Below are 18057 nucleotides of genomic sequence, written 5' to 3'. Positions count from 1 at the left end.
CCAAAAATTCACTTTAGGTAATCACAAGTGCTTTGGGCCTATAGTTTCACGTGACTTCAGTTAAGTCCAATTTGAAAAAGGGCCCTAAATGGTTTTTTGATCCAAAGCTGTTCAAATTTTTATTCATTCAAAAGTTGAGCCATGGAAGATCTAACCCTTTTAATCACATTTGCAAGAACGGTGATTTCTAGGCGCAAAAAGCCCAACTTTAATTCTCAACTCAAGGGGCCCAAACTGAGCTTTAGTTATGGGTAGCTCACTTACTAATCTTGGAGTAAAGGATATGGGGCTAAAGATATATGAATATTTTAAATTTATCAGCTATAATGATTTTAAAATGTTTGCGAATTCAACCTCAATTTTCAACTTCTTAAAAGAACCCGGTTTGAGTCCATAGCAGTACTACTTCAAAAGTATTAGGGCCTTAATGGACTTAAAGATCATAAATGAAGTGTTTTAACCCGGTATAGGCTTTAAAAACGCTCGGTTAGAGCCGCAACAAAATCCAATATATAAATGATCTCTAAGACGTCTAATTTTTTAGTAGCCGCTTTATCTGAAGTTCTAAAGACAAAAAGGCTAGATATATAAAAAAAAATTGCAGATTTCTAAATGTAAACACTTCTAACTCACTCTTCGGTTCTAAAAGGGCAAAAGGACACTATAAGTGCCATAACTTGTGTACGGCGCTCACTTTGGTGCCATAACTTTTTTTCGGATCACTTTGGTGCCAAGTCGGAGGAAAAACGATCACTTAAGTGTCATAAGTTTTTTTTGGATCACTTCAGTGCTAAACTTTTTGAAAAACGATCACTTAAGTGCTAAAATTTTTGAAAAACGATCACTTAAGTGCCAATCGCCGGCGAGACTCCGGCGAGCCACGTCAGCTTCAGAAATTAATAAAAAAAATGCCACATCAGATTTCCGGCGAAAAATTGTGTACGGCACCGGAGTTGGCACTTAAGTGATCATTTTTCAAAAATTTTAGCACTTAAGTGATCGTTTTCAAAAATTTTAGCACTAAAGTGATCTAAAAAAAAGTTATGGCACTAAACTGAGCGCCGTACACAAGTTATGGCACTTGTAGTGTTCTTTTGCCGTTCTAAAAGGCTCTGTTTGAGCTAATTTAATTACAAAATGTTTCGACCACACCAAAAACGATTTTACACCATCAATGCATTAAAAACATGGGTTAAAGCTAAAAATACAGAATATATCACAACGATTCACGAGACATAGATCTCACATCAATGATGAAATTCACGTTGTTCTTTCCATTTGAGCCGATTTGAGTGCTAAAGAATTAAACCTTTTTATGGTGCCAATTCAGTCCTAAACCTTTTGCATTTGTGCCAATTCAGTCCTAAACCTTTTTATGGTACCAATTCAGTCCTAAACATTTTGCATAGGTGCCAATTCAGTCCTAAACATTTTGTTTTTGTGCCAATTCAGTCATTCCGACCAATTTTGGCCGGATCTTACTAACGTGGACGTCGACCGGCCGGCGGCCGGTCACCGGCGCTGACGTGGACAACTTTAATAATATTTTAATATTTTTTGAATTTTTATTTATTTTTTCATTCTTTTCTTTTCTGTTTTTTTCCCCTCCCCTCCCTCCTTCCTCTAGCCGATCGCCGGATCGGCGACTGGCCAGAGGCCAGAGGCTGGCGTCGGCGAGGCTCGCCCACGCTGGCCACTGGCGAGGCTCGACCTTGCCAGATCCCGCGAGGTCGGGCCTCGACCAGCCGCTGGCGAGTCTCACCCTTGCCAGCGACGGTGAAGGCGAACCTCGCCTAGCCGCCGGCGAGGCTTGACCTCACTAGATCTGGTGAGGTCGGGCCTCGTATAGCACGAGGCCGCCCTCGCCGGCGCCGGCCTCTAGCCGGTTGCCGGTCCAGCGACCGGCTGGACGAAGGAGGGAAGGGAGGGAAAAAAAAGGAAAAAAAAGAAAAAATAAATAAAAATTCAAAAAAATATTAAAATATTATTAAAGTTGTCCACGTCAGCGCCAGTGACTGGCCGACGTCCACGTTAGCAAAATCAGGCCAAAATTGACCGGAAGAACTGAATTGGCATAAAGACAAAAGGTTTAGGACTGAATTGGCACAAATGCAAAATGTTTAGGACTGAATTGGCACAAAAAAAAATTTTAGGACTAAATTGGCATAAATACAAAAGTTTTAGGACTGAATTGGCACCAAAAAAGGTTTAGGAAAAAATTAGCACCAATGCAAAAGGTTTATGACTTTTTTGGCACTTTTCCCTAGTAAACGGAATCAACGAACATACGATGGAAACACAGTGATATCAAACACCCAAAAAATACAAGTGCCAAAACAATGCCACACCCAAACTTAATTAATGAAAAGGGCTTCATCTAAAACAGAATTAATTTCTATAATGAAATCATAATAACTTAGGCTCTAATCAAGTTTTAAATCCCATATCTCACTTACCAATCATGATCTTTGATTCACCAACTCTAAGGATAGGGTTAACTGCCCAAAGTACATAGATCTGAAGAAGAAAGATGCACCTTACGTTGCACGACAAGCCTATTGCAAGATTTGAACGGATCTAGCTAATGTTGGGGTTTATTGCATATTGATTGTGGAAAGGGTTAGTGGTTAGTTTATAAATATGAGGAAAAATCTCACAATTTGAGCTTTTTTTGGCTAGCTTTTGGGGTAAGAGAGTCCCAAGACTACCCAACAGTTGAGATGTGATTTGAAGGTACCTTGTGCATTTCCGAGCTAGCATGTTGTTCAAGATTTGAACAACACTTGATTCAGTTCAAACTCCACTTGAACACTTAGATCTGGAGATGCACAAGAGAAAGGTAGCCGAGACAAAAGGTTTCTTGAGAGAGAGAGAGAGAGAGAGAGAGAGAGAGAGAGAGAGAGAGAGAGTCGGCTGACTGTGAGAAGTTTTCATTTTCTATTAAACTTGACCAAATTTACTACCGACTAAATTGATATGTTGATTGGCCAAGCGATCAATAGTTAGGACGGCATGAGATGGACGTACAATTGTCCAAAATTGACCAACAAGAGCCAAATAAACGGATAGTCTTTTGGATTAAACCAGTCGTCAATTCCTATTAGATAGCAAGATCAATGGTTGTGGAATTTAAGAAAGATATGGCTAGTCCCACAAGTAAGATAAGTTAATTCGAGTCAAATCTCGAAGAATATTTATAATATTTGCATCTTTCTTTGACCAAGTCAAAGAGGTGGTGGGACCCACCTTTTTTAAAAACAAGAAAGAAAATGGAAAAAGAAGCAACAATGGACGTTTAACATGAAAGAGGCTGAGAGCACGCGCAGGAGAGAAAGAGAGAAGAGGAAAGAAAGAAGAAGAGGACGAAGGAAGACGAGAAGAGGGGTTTCGCATGTACTCACCACAAGAGCCTTGCCAAGCCGGATTAACTATGTATTTTAACACTCGGTAAGCGTTCGCGCCTTCTGTTCATCTAATTGAAGTAATATCTGGAGTTAGGGCACAAATTTGGGGTTTTATGAATTTTGAACTATGAGGTTTGATTAAGGAGTCAATGAATTACGAATATATATAGAAATGATAGTTTAGTGTGTTGTGGGGCTATAGGATTTTATGGATCTTGATTTGGATTTACAATTTGCCTAAAACAAAATTTTGAAGTTGGCCGTGAGTGATGAACAGTGCGTGACAGCAGCTTTCGAACTGATTTTCGACGGTTTTCGAATCCATTTTGGGTCGGCCAAGGTTCGGCACTTCTAGTGCTTTGAAAGATCTTTCTTTTGACTATAAGTTGCTTGAAATGGAGTTTGGTGGAGAAAGTTATGGCGCAATCAAGTTTCACATTCAAGCTTCACGTTGCGGATGACTTTGAGTAATCTCTTTGGACGAGCGATTTGTTGGCCCCTTTTGAAGCCTAAATTAGCCAAGTTGTAGTTGAGGTAGCATTTTACTCGATTTGGACGTTGTTTCTTGCTTATTTGTTACGGTTGCGAGTTCGGCGGCTCGAGTAATTTTTGTCGTTTGGTCGTAGGCATTCCCAGGTGAGTGGTACTATCTCTTCTTTGAGTTTGTAAACTCATATTTTGAAAGCGGTTTTAATTGGATATGTTATAAGTGAAATAACATTGTTATTTCAGAAAAACTTGAATCAGGCGTATACTACTCCTTGGTCATTTGAGAATGGTTAGAGACACGTGCTATGAAAGAAGTTGTAAAAGTCTTATATATATGTATTACGTTGCGAACTGGTTTATAGAATGAGTTTTAAATGATTTGAGAAACATTTTATGAAAAATGCTACGAAAGGTTATACACATCGATTTATAAATTTGGTTTATGACTAATTCTAAAATGATGTGAGAAATGTCTTGTAAATGTGTTCAATTTGACGAATGAAGTTGAGAAAGATTATGTGTTTTGTTTTTGCGAAATCAATTGTTGATATTGATTGTGGATTTGATTCCTTGTATTGCAGGATGTGGATTTTATACTCAATATCGCTATGATTCCATTGAGGGTTTTGCAGGTATGCATGTCGGTTAGGATATTTTTGTAGGTCGAGCCACCGGCTTTGTAGGTGGAGATCTTGCAAAGAGGAAAATCTTAGTAGCCTTGTCATAAGGCATTGTATCGTGACCATGGTTTGATATTGAGTAATAAATTGGTCGATAAAATGGACCATTGGCATGTAATGTGATATGAGATTTATCAAGGGAATAGACCATCAATGTGTGACTCGAAATTGGTTAATGGAATGGACCATTAACGTGGTTTTTAATAGAGATTGATCAATAGACTAGACCATTGATTTTTGATTTGAGAATGTGGTTTAAACAGATATTTCTTATTTGTATAAAGTCTTGTTGAAATGAAATAACTTGTATTATATATATTATATCTTTGGATTGAAGTATGAGCTTCTGGTATTGTTCTATATATATGCATAATGGTTGCTCGATCTGCTTGGAGGAGATGTACTACTCACAGAGCTATGGTTACTCACCCCTCTCTTTCCCAATCTTTTTAGGTTCATCGGCCAGCGGTCGTTTACACGAGAGTGCTACAGCGGGGACCTTTGGGAAACTTTGATGTTGTAACCAACTTGTTAATTTATCTGATATATATGTAGTTTGATAAATATATATATATATATATATATATATATATATTGATAACATGTTATTGGTTATGTTTGAGGCTACGCCTTTTCTGTGAAAGGATGGCGGGCGATGAAAATTTTGGGTGGTGACATTCCAAGTGTGAAGCCCAGGGCCCACTCCTAGCGATATTTTCTGCTTTGGGCCGGAGCCCACATGGTTTTGTTCTTCTGGGCTTTGCCCAAAAAATGCCTCATTACAAATTAGGACAAGTGCCACCACATATATGGCACTTCACCTCACCACACCAGGCGATATGGGATTCGGTTCATTCTTGTCCCCTTCGCCATCCTCAAAGCTTACTAGGAGCCGCTCCTTGTCCAAGCCCTTTGGCGCCGGCGAACACTCCCCACCCTTGCAGGACCGGGTCGTTACACCAAGAAACAAATATTTGCCTCAAATCAAGACAAATCTATGAAATTGCACTCGCTAACATGTTGAATTGATGCAGCTCCTTAATTCCTTTGATCGATCGAACTCCATAAATTCCATTGAAGCTCAAGCATTTGTGCCTTCATCTGGTTGAGCTCTTCAATGGGAGCATCATACCATACCTCGCCCGCCGTCCTTCAGTCATCCGCTTCAGCACTTTACCTCGTGCCTTCTCAGCTTCAACTTGATCAACGAGCTCGTTGTATTATTGATTGAGCTCATTAATCCTGAGTCGACAACATGACTCAACCAAGGTGTCAGCACCATCATTTTGTAGAGGGTTCTGGTTGAGAACCGGTATGCGACCGAATCGATAGATGGATGAGCAAAAGAATAGGATTTTCCGACAGGGGAGAATATTACTACTCCCAGCCCAGAACCACAGAGGGCTATAAGCTCACGCGCTTTTTTTATCGGTACTAGATCTACATTTAGAGAATGACATGAGCCTAAGACAACTATAAGAAAGTAAAGTTATGACGGTGATTTCAAATTCATGGTGGCAATACAAGGAAAAGAAACTATAATTGTCCATTTTAACCTTTTGAAGGAACTAAATGGACAATTAACATAAAAATTATGTTGAAAGAGTATTACAACTTAAGTTCATATTGTATTATTAATGAAATTCATTTAAGAGTAGTTATATTATTATTTTCGGCAAAAGGACACTATAAGTGCCATAACTTGTGTACGACGCTCACTTTGGTGCCATAACTTTTTTTCGGATCACTTTGGTGCCAAGTCGGAGGAAAAACGATCACTTAAGTGTCATAACTTTTTTTTGGATCACTTCAGTGCTAAAATTTTTGAAAAACGATCATTTAAGTGCTAAAATTTTTGAAAAACGATTACTTAAGTGCTAATCTCCGGCGACCCACGTCAGCTTCAGAAATTAATAAAAAAAATGCCACGTTAGATTTCTGGTGAAAAATTGTGTACGGCACCGGAGTTGGCACTTAAGTGATCGTTTTTCAAAAATTTTAGCACTAAAGTGATCCAAAAAAAAGTTATGGCACTAAAGTGAGCGCCGTACACAAGTTATGGCACTTGTAGTGTTCTTTTGCCTATTATTTTCTATGTGTTGCATACAATAAGAAACTACTCTTTGGTTACAAACTGTTTTGATGAAGAAGATTAATATAACATAAAAACGATTACAGGTTATGTAGATTGCTAGTTTATAAATGGCAAGTTTAAATGGAATGTATATATTAATCTGACATATATGGATTATTTCCCCTAATTTTAGGACCATTTTTGTTTTTCCCATATTACTAGATAAAAATTTCAGTTTTCCATAGTGTTTTTTTTTTGGTAAAGGTAAGATATATTTAACTTTTCAACGCAAACATACAAGAGGAAGCCGAACACAAAAATCCTCGAACCAGAAGTGACACAGAGTGTCCCACCAGGTTCAACGGTGTTACAGCAAAGGCTAACCAAGACAAGAACCTAGAAAAGCAAGGCTATACAGAGGCCAACTAACTGGCCAAAGAACTATAGAAAACTACAGCTAACATCAAGTGAAAATGGAATCGGAAATGCCCTAATTTACTTGTATCCTTCTATTACGAGGATTATCTTGGACCGGCTTGAGGGAGAGACCTTTGTCCCTAACGGCCTTGGCGAGGTGGACCCAGGGGGACGGCAGGAAGAGGGTACCATTCCTGAAAAGGATGTGGTTACGTTGTGTCCATATGAGATGGCATAGTGCCCCAAAAGCATACCGAGCAATACGATGCTGGAAGGTATTTTCGCTAATAGACCAGGAAGCCCACCGGAGGTTGTGTTGCCATGATCCATTCTGCCAAGGGAGGTAGCATTTAGTAGCCCAGAAACGCGCAAGGGAGCCCATAACAGAGCAACCGAAAAATAAGTGATCAATAGAGTCAGGCCTACCTTGGCAATAAGCACACACACCTTCAGCAATTCTATGATAGCTCAATAAGAGAATTTGCGTGGGAAGCCTCTTAAGTGATATCAGCCACAACAAAAAGCTATGTCTCGGTGCTATGTGGCAGTCCCAAATGAAAGAATTCCAGAATACTAGTTGACCCCGTTTCCGGATCAAATCCCACGCCGAAGCGATAGAGAACACTCCCGAAGGATGTCCTTGCCAAATAAGCTTGTCTTGGCTGTCCATGTGAATAATAAGGAGAGGAGCCGTCCAGGAGTTGAATGATTGCATCACATTAGACTGGTTCCATTCTGCAAAAAGGAAGTCCCAAACTGAGGCAGATCTCGGGATGCCCGAACAAAAGATATCCCTATTAGAGATGAGTTTATAAAGCGGACCTTTGGGGTGCCAAGAGTCGAACCAGAAGGAGGTAGACTTTCCATTTCCAATTTGCCATAGGAACTGATCCTGGAATTCCAGCCGAATATCATGGATTTTCTTCCAAGCCCAAGAGCAAACAGTTGGCTTTGGGGCGACCCAAAAGTTTTTCGATTTGAGAAATGTGGAATGAATCCATTTGCACCATAGTGATTCTTTGTCCGTAAAGAGCACCCAAATGTGTTTGAGCGTTGCCGCTCGATTGCAGTCGACGAGTCTCTGGATGCCCAAGCCACCTTCTTGTTTGGGAAGGCATACTATGTTCCGCGCAACTTTCGCCCCTCCAGTCCCCAAATCTGGGCCTTTCCAAAGGAATTGTCTAAGAACCAGTTCAATCCTTGATAAGACCGACAGAGGACGAGTGAATATAGAGGCCCAGAACACATTAATAGCTTGGAGGACTGACTTGATAAGTTGAATTCGACCCGCAAACTACGGAAAATGCTGGGACCACGAGTGGCCTCGAGCAGTAATAGAATTCACTAGTGACGAACAGTCGGCCTTACTCAAACGAGATGCAATAATAGGGACACCAAGGTAGCGAAAAGGGAGCATACCTTCATGGAAACCGAAAGATTGCATGATCTGGTCTCTTATGTCATGCGTCCCCTCCCGAGAAATATATCTCACTTTTATTGATGTTTAGCTTAAGGCCAGACCACCGTGAGAAACGTAGAAGGCCTTCCTTAAGGAGGGTGGTCGAAACCAAGTTTGCCTCAGCAAATAAGAGGACATCATCAGCAAAGAAAAGGTGAGTGATTATAGTATTTTTGCACCGCCAGAAATATTTGAAGCCAGGGAGCCGTGTTTGAACATTGAGGATTCCGGTGAACACTTCCATGGCCAAGGTGAATAGGTATGGAGACATAGGATCACCTTGGCGAATGCCTCTTCGGCTCGGAAAGAAACCATGGAGAGCACCGTTGATGGCCACCGAGAATTTAGGGGTTGTGACGCACTCCATAATAAGCTTAATAAATATTCTGGGAAAACCAAATGTTTGCAAAGTTAGCTCGAGGAACGCCCAATCAAGAGTGTAATATGCTTTCTAGAAATCAACCTTGATGGCACATTTAGGAAGATAAGGCTGATGATGAAAACCAGCAAACAGTTCTTGGGCAAGAAGGATGTTGTCCCCTATACGTCGCTTCTTGACAAAAGCATTTTGGGATGGGCTTATAATAAAAGGCAAAACCAAGGCAATTCTATTAGCTAGAATCTTGGTGATGCACTTGTATACCGTATTGTAGCAAGCAATGGGCCTGAAATTATTCATAGATAATGCATTGGGTACCTTGGGCACAAGTGTGAGAATGGTAGTGTTAGTCTCCTTGAGTAGAGATCCAGAATGGAAGAAATCCTTGATAGCCTTCGTGAAGTCAAATCCGACAATATCCCAAGAAGAGATAAAGAATTCAACATTGAAACCATCTGGCCCCGGGGCTTTTCCTTTAGGAAGGGAGAACAGAGTGTTCTTGATTTCTAGATCAGTAACCTGCCTAGATAAAAATTGTGTTTGGTTCTCATTGAGGGACCAATGAAGCACATCCTGAAAATCCCGCCTTTCTAGCTGAGTGGTTGAAGGAATTTCCACAAGCAAGTTCTGGAAATGTGCCACAATATGTTGGTGAACCAAAGTTGGTTCAGTAAGAACAGAACCATTTTCATTAGAAACCGACATAATGCAGTTATGTAGATGTCTTTTATTGACAAAATGGTGGAAGTATTTGGTGTTGCGGTCCCCTTCTTGCAACCATTTGATTCTAGATTTCTGCTTATAGAACGATTCTTCTTGGTTTCTGAGTTCCGAGAAAGCCTGAAGTTGAACCTTTTCAAGATTAGCCAAAGACAAGCTAGAGGGGTTGTTGGCAAGAGCATCTTGGATTTCAGTTAACTCTGCCCTTGCCCTAGCAGTGCGCCCAGATATATCAGAGAAGGACTCCCTATTAAGAATTTTCAGACGACCTTTGAGAGCCTTTAGGTTGTGACAAAGGATGAACATGGGGGTGCCGGTGATGTGGGAATCCTAGGCCTGAGTGACAGTAGTCAGGAATGAAGGGTGGGACATCCAGCAATTAAAGAATTTAAATGGTTTCTTGCCAGAAGATGTAGGCATAACTCTGATAATCATTGGAGTGTGGTTTGAAATACTTGGTGCTAAGAAAGTAGCCTCTGAGAATGAGAAGGTTCTGGACCACTGATGATTAATCAAAACTCGATCAATTTTCCTTTGTTTACGAGAAGTACCAGAAGAAGTTGACCAAGTATATCTATGGCCTACATATTTAAGATCATCGAGACCAGCTTGGTCTAAGCAAGAAGCAAGCTCATCAAAAGCGGGGATCCAAGAGTTGGAGCTACCGACCCTATCAGAATGGTCACAGATGGCATTGAGATCCCCCGCAACCAGCCAGGGTTCATTAGCAAAAATCACACTCGACTGGATAAGGTCATTCCAGAGTGAACGTCTAGCAACAAAAGTATGCTCACCATAGACAATAGAGACATGGCAGGTCTTATTCAAACCCAGCATATGTAAGCGCACATGGATAGCCTGAGCAGAAGTAGAGAGGATGTCCACATATACCTCTTGGGATTTCCAGCCAAACCAAATTCTCCCACGAGGGGAGGATGTATAATTAGAAATCCAGCTCCAACCCGACACTAGACCAGCGGAAATGGTGTCAAAAAAAGACTGGGTGACCTTAGTCTCGATAATGCCAATACATGAAAGGTTGAAAGATCTCACTAAGGATCTGATCTCGACCTGTTTGAGGGGGTCCATGAGATCCCTAATATTGCAAACTCCAAAAAACATATATACAGGAATGACAGAAACTACCTTCTCTTTGGGCCTCCTCGTCTCCTAGACTTCGAGTTGGCCTTCTTAGTTGTGCCTAGGCTGCTGTTTGGAATAGGAGGAGCCAGTAAAGGAGCAGGAGTAGTGGAAGCTGGGCAATCGATAGGAGGCTCACCACCATGGGGCACCCCTGATCTCAATCTTGTGGTTGGCGGAGCAGGGGAGGGGGATTCCTCCTCCATTTCGCTGCCAATATTGATGGCTGAACCATCATTAGAGTCGTCCGATTCAGATAGGTCCGCCGAAGTGGCTGGAGATGACAATTCTGGGACAGGGGGGCTGTTTGAAAACGGGGCCAAGTAAGTCCGCAGGGGCATAAATAGCTGGATCGGGACCAGGGACCTTTGACGAATCCGAGGCTCTAGAAATAACCACAGCATGTTTCTTGCTTACTGTTTCCCACTTGCCCTCTCCCGCGGGAGGGCCTACCTCAGCTGCAGCTGCTTGAATTGAAGGTTCTTGTATGGGAGAGTGTACTTCAGTGGGAGGAGTACACTTATGGCCAAAGGTACCGCATAGCACACACGACAATGGTCGCCATTCATACTCCACGTTAATGGATCAGACAACCTCATTCAGCAAGACGTCAACCGATTCAGGGAGGGACTGAATAGCCTTGATCTCAATGCACACCCTTGCATAGGAAATCATTCTCATCTTCTCAGTTTGGACATCAACATATAAAGGTTTGCCAATAGCACTAGCTATCGCGCTAATTCCTGCTGCCGACCACAGAGCATATGGGATGTTTCTTAACTTAACCCAAACAGGAAGTGATTCGTGTTGGTCTTTCTTCAACTTTAGATCCGGTTGCCATTGTTGAAGGATCAACGGCACTCTGAGGATGGTAAGAGGGCCACTGTTCGGGACTTTCCGACAAAAGGAGTTGTCCGGAATATGGAAGAAGAAGAAACCGTCTACATTTGCAAGGGCATCGACCAGCTGTGTCCCCCAAAGGTTCTTGATAGCATTCTCAGTCATCTTGAATGGTAGTTTCTTACCAACAAAGTAACCCACTAGACACTCTTGCCATTTGGGGTTTGTTTCCTGCAGAATCTCATCAGAAATTCTAACGATGGGTTTACCATCAACCATAGCAGGTGGGATGTAAGAGAGATTGTATCCCTTCTCAGCAGATTTCGCAACTGCAGCCCAGGATCGCTGGGTAATCTGAGGTGCATTTACCGGGGGAGGTAACTTGGCAGATGCTTCCCCTCTACTACAACTACGCCCAGCTATATTCCAAGTTTTACCTTGCATGTGTTGAGAAGTCCCAGCATCGACAGAGTTAATAGGAGGCCTCTTAGGATCAGTCCTACCATGACTACGCCCACGATTTCTATGACGTTGGGTTACCAGAGCAGGAGTGACAGCAGTGGGCGCACCACCCACTTCGGCATTTCCAACAACAGATTTATCCTTTGACGCAGAAGTAGATCGCATACACGCATCCATCTGGCCAACATTGTCACCAGAGGAAAGTTTAGAATGTACCTTAGGTAGCTTAGCTGAAGCCACAACCTTACATTGTTTCGACCTTGAAGACTCCCCTGGAATGGCGAGATTGCCTGCCATGGATATCTTCATTCCGACAAAGCCATAGAGAAAGATGGTGGAGCAGGAAGCGGAAACCACCTATGAAGAAGGCTACCACCACCGAACCACACGCAACACCAGCAGGGCAGGTTTCGAGAAGGATCGCACCAGAATGCCAAAACCCAGAAAAACCCAGATCTACCGGCAAGCCCAGCAGAGCACACCAGACGAAGATGCCAACGGTAAGAAGGAAGTAAACTTACTGGCGATCCTTGGGTCCAAAATGCAGAAGAAACGGACGGGTGGATCGACCAGGAGCAGAAGAAATCCAACGGGTGAACAGTGTATCACATAGCAATCCACGGGAAACCCAGTCGGTGAATCAGATCTACTCGTCCGCCCAAAGGAGAACACCACGCATGGATTCCTTTTAGTATGACCGAGAGTAATACTAGTTGAAGCAGGACACCAACTTTCAGAGGGATTGGACCACCGGAACACCCAGAATCATAGCATAACCGACCGGATGAACAGTGACACGAGCTCCATAAAACCAGAGAGAAACTTGGGAGCCTGTAGTGAATAGTACCCGGGAGTTGTGAAAAGTTTTCCATAGTGTTGGTGCTACTTAATTACAACAATCATGTCGTTTAAAAATTTTTGGAGATTACCATATCAAAGCTAATATTATGATATGCAAATATTAAGATGACTCTATCATAAATACCATTTACATTTAGAGAATTACACGAGAATGACAAAATTGTTGTAACTTGAGGATGATAGCTAAACAATCATGTTCCCTTCTCAAATTCTTATTGTTGAGATGCACGCACGTGACCTGTGAGAGAAAGCCCCACAATGAAGAATTTGTGTGGTGTTGAGCAGTTTATATGTGGGCCCATAACACATTGGATTCAACTTTTGAGCGAAAGCAAATCAACTAGATATGTTTACGTACTCAGACTTTAGTTGCCTCTTGGGGATCTCTATGTATCGATGTTTGTTGAATATCTCAAGGTAGAAATCTCCTGATCAATTTCTAAGCATTCTTCTTGGTTTAGTTTGGTGGAAAAAATCTGGAGTGAAGGTGCGCATTGTGGCATAGCAATGCGGTAGGGATGGTAGCCTCCAGGGTTCAGTTTAGATAAAGAGACTAGGGATGAAGGTGGGTATTGCTGTTGTGGTCAACACACACGTGAATTAAAGGAGAGCAGACCTAATATTAAGCTTACACGTGATAAGGAGATTGTTGCGAAACATGTATAAGTTATGTTAAAAATACCACATTGAAAAATTGGTGTAGTGTGGAGCAATTAATATATTATAATTTGTTCATAACTCATTGACTTAAGTTTTTAAGTAAAAGTAGGTTCAACTGATATATTGACGTACTTGGACTTGACTCCCTCTTGAGAATCTCCCCAGATAAGGTATCAAACTTCTTTTGTGAGCTCCCAACACTAACAAATCTCAAATTAATAAAATAGTCCATGATAAATTCGACTATATATTCTATTTATAGAGAACGCATCATGTAAATTGTTTTATAAGAGCATTTATGTATAATGATTTGATCAATAATTAATTTATTTTACTTTTTGTGGTTGATCATTTTTGGATCACTTGAGTCTTACTATTAGTCTATTAATCCAATGCACAATATTGTCTTTGATAAAAGGATGGACTATGTTGGTCCTGCAATTTTCGCGAAAGGTCATATGTCTATGAACTGTGCAATTACATCAATCAGTTTTCAAAGAAGGATGAGTTCCTCATTCAAACAAAAAGTAATTCCATTAGAAGGACCACTAAGACCCGTATTGTAACGTAAGCGCTTAATTTTAACAATGCTTGGAAAAGTAGAACTTTTTTTTAATGTATAATTGTGATATCCCTAAATTTAACTCACTCGAGGTACTGTCTGCTTTGGCCCATCTAATTCGGAGTCTCGTGGTTTTGTCATTTGACGTACAAGCATGCACTTTCTCAAGAGGTCACCCATCCTCGTAGTGCTTTAGTCTGGGCATGCTTAACTTTGGAGTTCCAAGTTAAAGCTTGCCATTACGTCAAAAGACGCCTCTGTGAGCAAATTTCAATTTTCACATATATATCTCAAGATCCCTCTCCCCCTGTTTGGTGCATAGTTCGGTTTATTCCTACCCCTTTTGTCGTGCCAACAGCCGCTCTTTGTCTAGGTCCTCTGGAGTGACCACTCCTTGCCCTCGTCGGACCGAGTTTTTACAAGCTCACAAGCTTCCACGTGGTTTGTTCTCGAACTACACACCTATTAGAGTATTCACTATTGTGATGTCCTTGGATTTAACTCACTCGAGATATTATCTATTTTGGCCCGTCGCATACCGAGCTTCATAGTTTCGTCTTTTGACGTATAGGTAAGCACTTTCCTAAGAGATCACCCATCCTAGTAGTACTCTAGTTTGGGCACACTTCACTTTAGAGTTTCAAAGTAAATCTTGCCGTTACGCAAAATGACATCTCTGTAAGTTAATTCCAGTTTTCACATATATATCCTCAGCACGCTCTCCTCTTGTTTAGTGTGCAATTCGGTTCATTTCTACCTCTTTCACCATCTTATAAGCCTGCCAAGAGCGTTCCTTATCTAGGATCTCTGGCCCCGGCGAACACTCCCCACCCTCGTCGGACCGGGTCATTATAATAATGGTGTTCATTACTCCAATATGAATAAAGTTATGATGCTATTCATTCTCTTCAATCTTTCTTAGGACAATGAGTGTATCATCAAATGAACACAATTCAACTGGTGCCATATGTAACTATTAAAGCTTTTCAAATTAATCGATCCACAAATGTTGCTCGCTCATTCATGCAAACGTTTCCGCCATCTATGCATGACAAAAGGAGTAGCTTTTGGAATTAAAACGAACCTTTTAAAAAATCTATATAAATTTTGACATTTTTTCAGTTTGTCTCAAATTACATCAGAAATAGGGATATATCCCTCTTCTGAACAACAGTATGTAGAATCGATCCTGAAGTGGCTTGAAATTAAGTAAAAGACAGGGAAGGAGGGGGGGGGGGGGGGGGGGAGGGCTGGAGGGTGGAGATTCATTCAATATAATTTTGTTTGCAAGATCACGGCTGGATATGATTATCAAGGTCGAACTCATGCCATTCTCGTGGAAAGTTGCTGGTGCTCGCCGAGCTTAAGGACCTTATTTGAGACTAAGTTGGATATATTGAGGCCTTATTTGAGACAAGATACACTATCGGCCATCATTTGAGAAAACGTCCCACGTCAGGTCCTTATTTGAATCTTTCCCTAACTCAAGAGTCCAAGTCAACTAGGGGACCTCCTTCGACACAATCAACCACTCAACTCCAAGAATTACTATGGCGTAGGCATTAGTATTAATGATGTGTTTATTTCGGGAAAAACTTAATGATAAAGGAAAATGCATTTTGAAAAATTATTTTTTAGTAAAATGTTTTCTCCTTTTCAGGTTAGGGAATTCATTTTCCTAACTTTAAGTAGGCATTTTTTTTTTTATTGTAAATGGTTTTCAAATTGACTGATCATTTTCAGCAAACCAAACACGTGAAAATTCTGAACATATTAGCAAAAAAATCTTTCACTCAAACAAACACACTAAGATTTAGGAGCAAACCAAAACAAAGCTTCCCTTTTATTCCAAAAGATTTCTAAGTAAAAGAAATTCCAAGGGGTCGTAGGTCACTTGTCAGTGAGAAAAGAAATTCCGTATGTCAAAACCTTCCTAGAACACAAATGTTCAAAGCTTACTTCAGACAAATGTACAGAATTGCACTCTGTGAAACTTGACAAATGCTTTATAAGTCTATTCTGGAGTTGTCCGTCAGCGTATGAAATTGTCTCAAAGGTACATGTGAAAATTGTAGTCATATTATCCTTACTATCTTATCACATGTAAAATACAAATCAAAAGACAGAATAAGTACACAAGAAAATTGTAGGAAGCACAATCATATTATCCTTGATTTTTTTCATCTATCGAACTACACCAGATTCTGCCGAAGCTCCTCCATTCGTGCCTTCATTTGTTTGAGCTCTTCCAAGTTGAGCTCTTCAATGGGAGCTTCCCACGATCCCTCGCCGCTCCGTGCTTCTGTTTTTTGCTTCAGCTCTTTAGCCCGTTTCTTGTCAGCTTCAACTTGATCGACAAGCTCATCATATTGTTGATTGAGCTCACCAATCTTGATTCGACGATAGGACTCGACCAAGGTTTCAACACCATCATTTTGTGGAGGGTTTTGGTTGAGGAACCGGTTTGCAACTGAATCGATTGATGGATGAGCAAATGAATAAGGTTTTCCAGCAGGAGAGAATATTACTACTCCAACCTCGGAACCACATAGGGTTACAAGCTCACTTGCCTTTTTATAGATGCTAGATCTACGCTTGGAGAATGTTATGAAATTATCCTCCACATTTTCAATTTGTCTCTTGTCATGACGTCCTCTTCTGTGTCTCCTCGCCATGACTAAGGACAAAAATTTAAGAAGTTTGCAAGATAGTAAAGTTATGATAGTAATGTTAAATTTATTGTGAGCATAACGAAAAGAGTGCACCTATTTATAAGGGTATAGTGATGCCAAATCTAGTATGCAATGTTTTGGGATAATCTCTTTGAGTTGTCACCATCCACAAAATATATTTTTCAAAAAATGTAAGACTTGTTCAATGGAAAGTTCGATTTTCCAGTATGTGCGTGTAAATAAATGTTTTTTTTATATAATTTTAAGGCCCATTTGTTCAAAGGAAAGTTCGATTTTCCAATATGTGCATGTAAATAAATGTTTTTACAATTTTTAGGCTCAACTCTGTATTTCTCACCATATTTTCCTTTAGAAAGTAATCTCTATAAAACAGTACTTTACAATGAAAGAGCCAAATTAAACTTTGTTGAGTAAGAAATCTACAAAATAATCTCCATTGGAAGCACAAATTGGGCAAATATCTTAGTTGGGAAATAAAAAATCAGAAGATGAGAATTCTTTTATAGTGAAAGAGCCCAATTAAAATTTGTATATTGAGCAAAAATCTTTAAAAAAGCTAAAATAGAAGCACAAATATGGCAAATATCTTAGTTGGGAAATAAAAATGAGAAGATTTGAACAATTGTAATGACTATTTCTTGTATTTGTTGTTGGGGAATTTTTTATGGTCAAATACGTAACTTGGGTTACCCTATAACAGGTCACTTGCAATTTGTTACTATGTGTGCTTCAACGAGACAATACATCGAAATCACTTAAAAAATGTGGTAGATAATATCAAAGTAGCATATCGACCTTTTGAAAGAATTAAATGGTCTATTCATATAAAAAATATGTCTTTGAAAAATAATCTCTGTAAAAGAGTATCTTACAATGAAAGATCCAAATTGAAATTTGTGTTTTCAGAAACGCATTCAGAACATAAGCTCCATTGGAAGAACAAATTGGGCAAAAATCATACTAAGATTTTCGACCAAAACAATAGTGGTGGATAGAAAGTTTCCGTAGGAAAATCATTTGATAAGCTAATGAGGCTCCATTCCAAACACACATTCGCCATATTTTGCAACCAAATGGGTTCAAGGCAAAGACCAATAAGAGCACACGGCAATATTGTGGAGGTTCCATGCTTCGGCGTCGTTTTAAGCGCTAACATTAGCTTAGCACGCCAATCAAAAAGTCATTGTCGTACTAACTGAAACATTATGCCATCTCGG

General features: G+C 40.4%; 1 protein-coding gene across 1 annotated transcript; it reads right to left on the bottom strand.

Annotated features, from left to right (window-relative positions):
• Positions 1–16339: 16339 nt before the first annotated feature.
• Positions 16340–16822, bottom strand: LOC115693950 (agamous-like MADS-box protein AGL62). The gene has a single exon (XM_030621027.2). It carries the CDS (start codon positions 16820–16822, stop codon positions 16340–16342), a length of 483 nt encoding a protein of 160 aa, XP_030476887.2.
• Positions 16823–18057: the final 1235 nt, after the last annotated feature.

Source organism: Syzygium oleosum, unplaced genomic scaffold (genome assembly GCF_021117445.2).
Source record: "Syzygium oleosum isolate NSW1041296 unplaced genomic scaffold, Sole_v2.1 Sole_v2.01, whole genome shotgun sequence".
In the NCBI taxonomy this organism is placed as follows: domain Eukaryota; kingdom Viridiplantae; phylum Streptophyta; class Magnoliopsida; order Myrtales; family Myrtaceae; genus Syzygium; species Syzygium oleosum.
The sequence above is the reverse complement of the archived record's forward strand: the minus strand, read 5'-3'. Positions and strand labels throughout refer to the sequence as shown.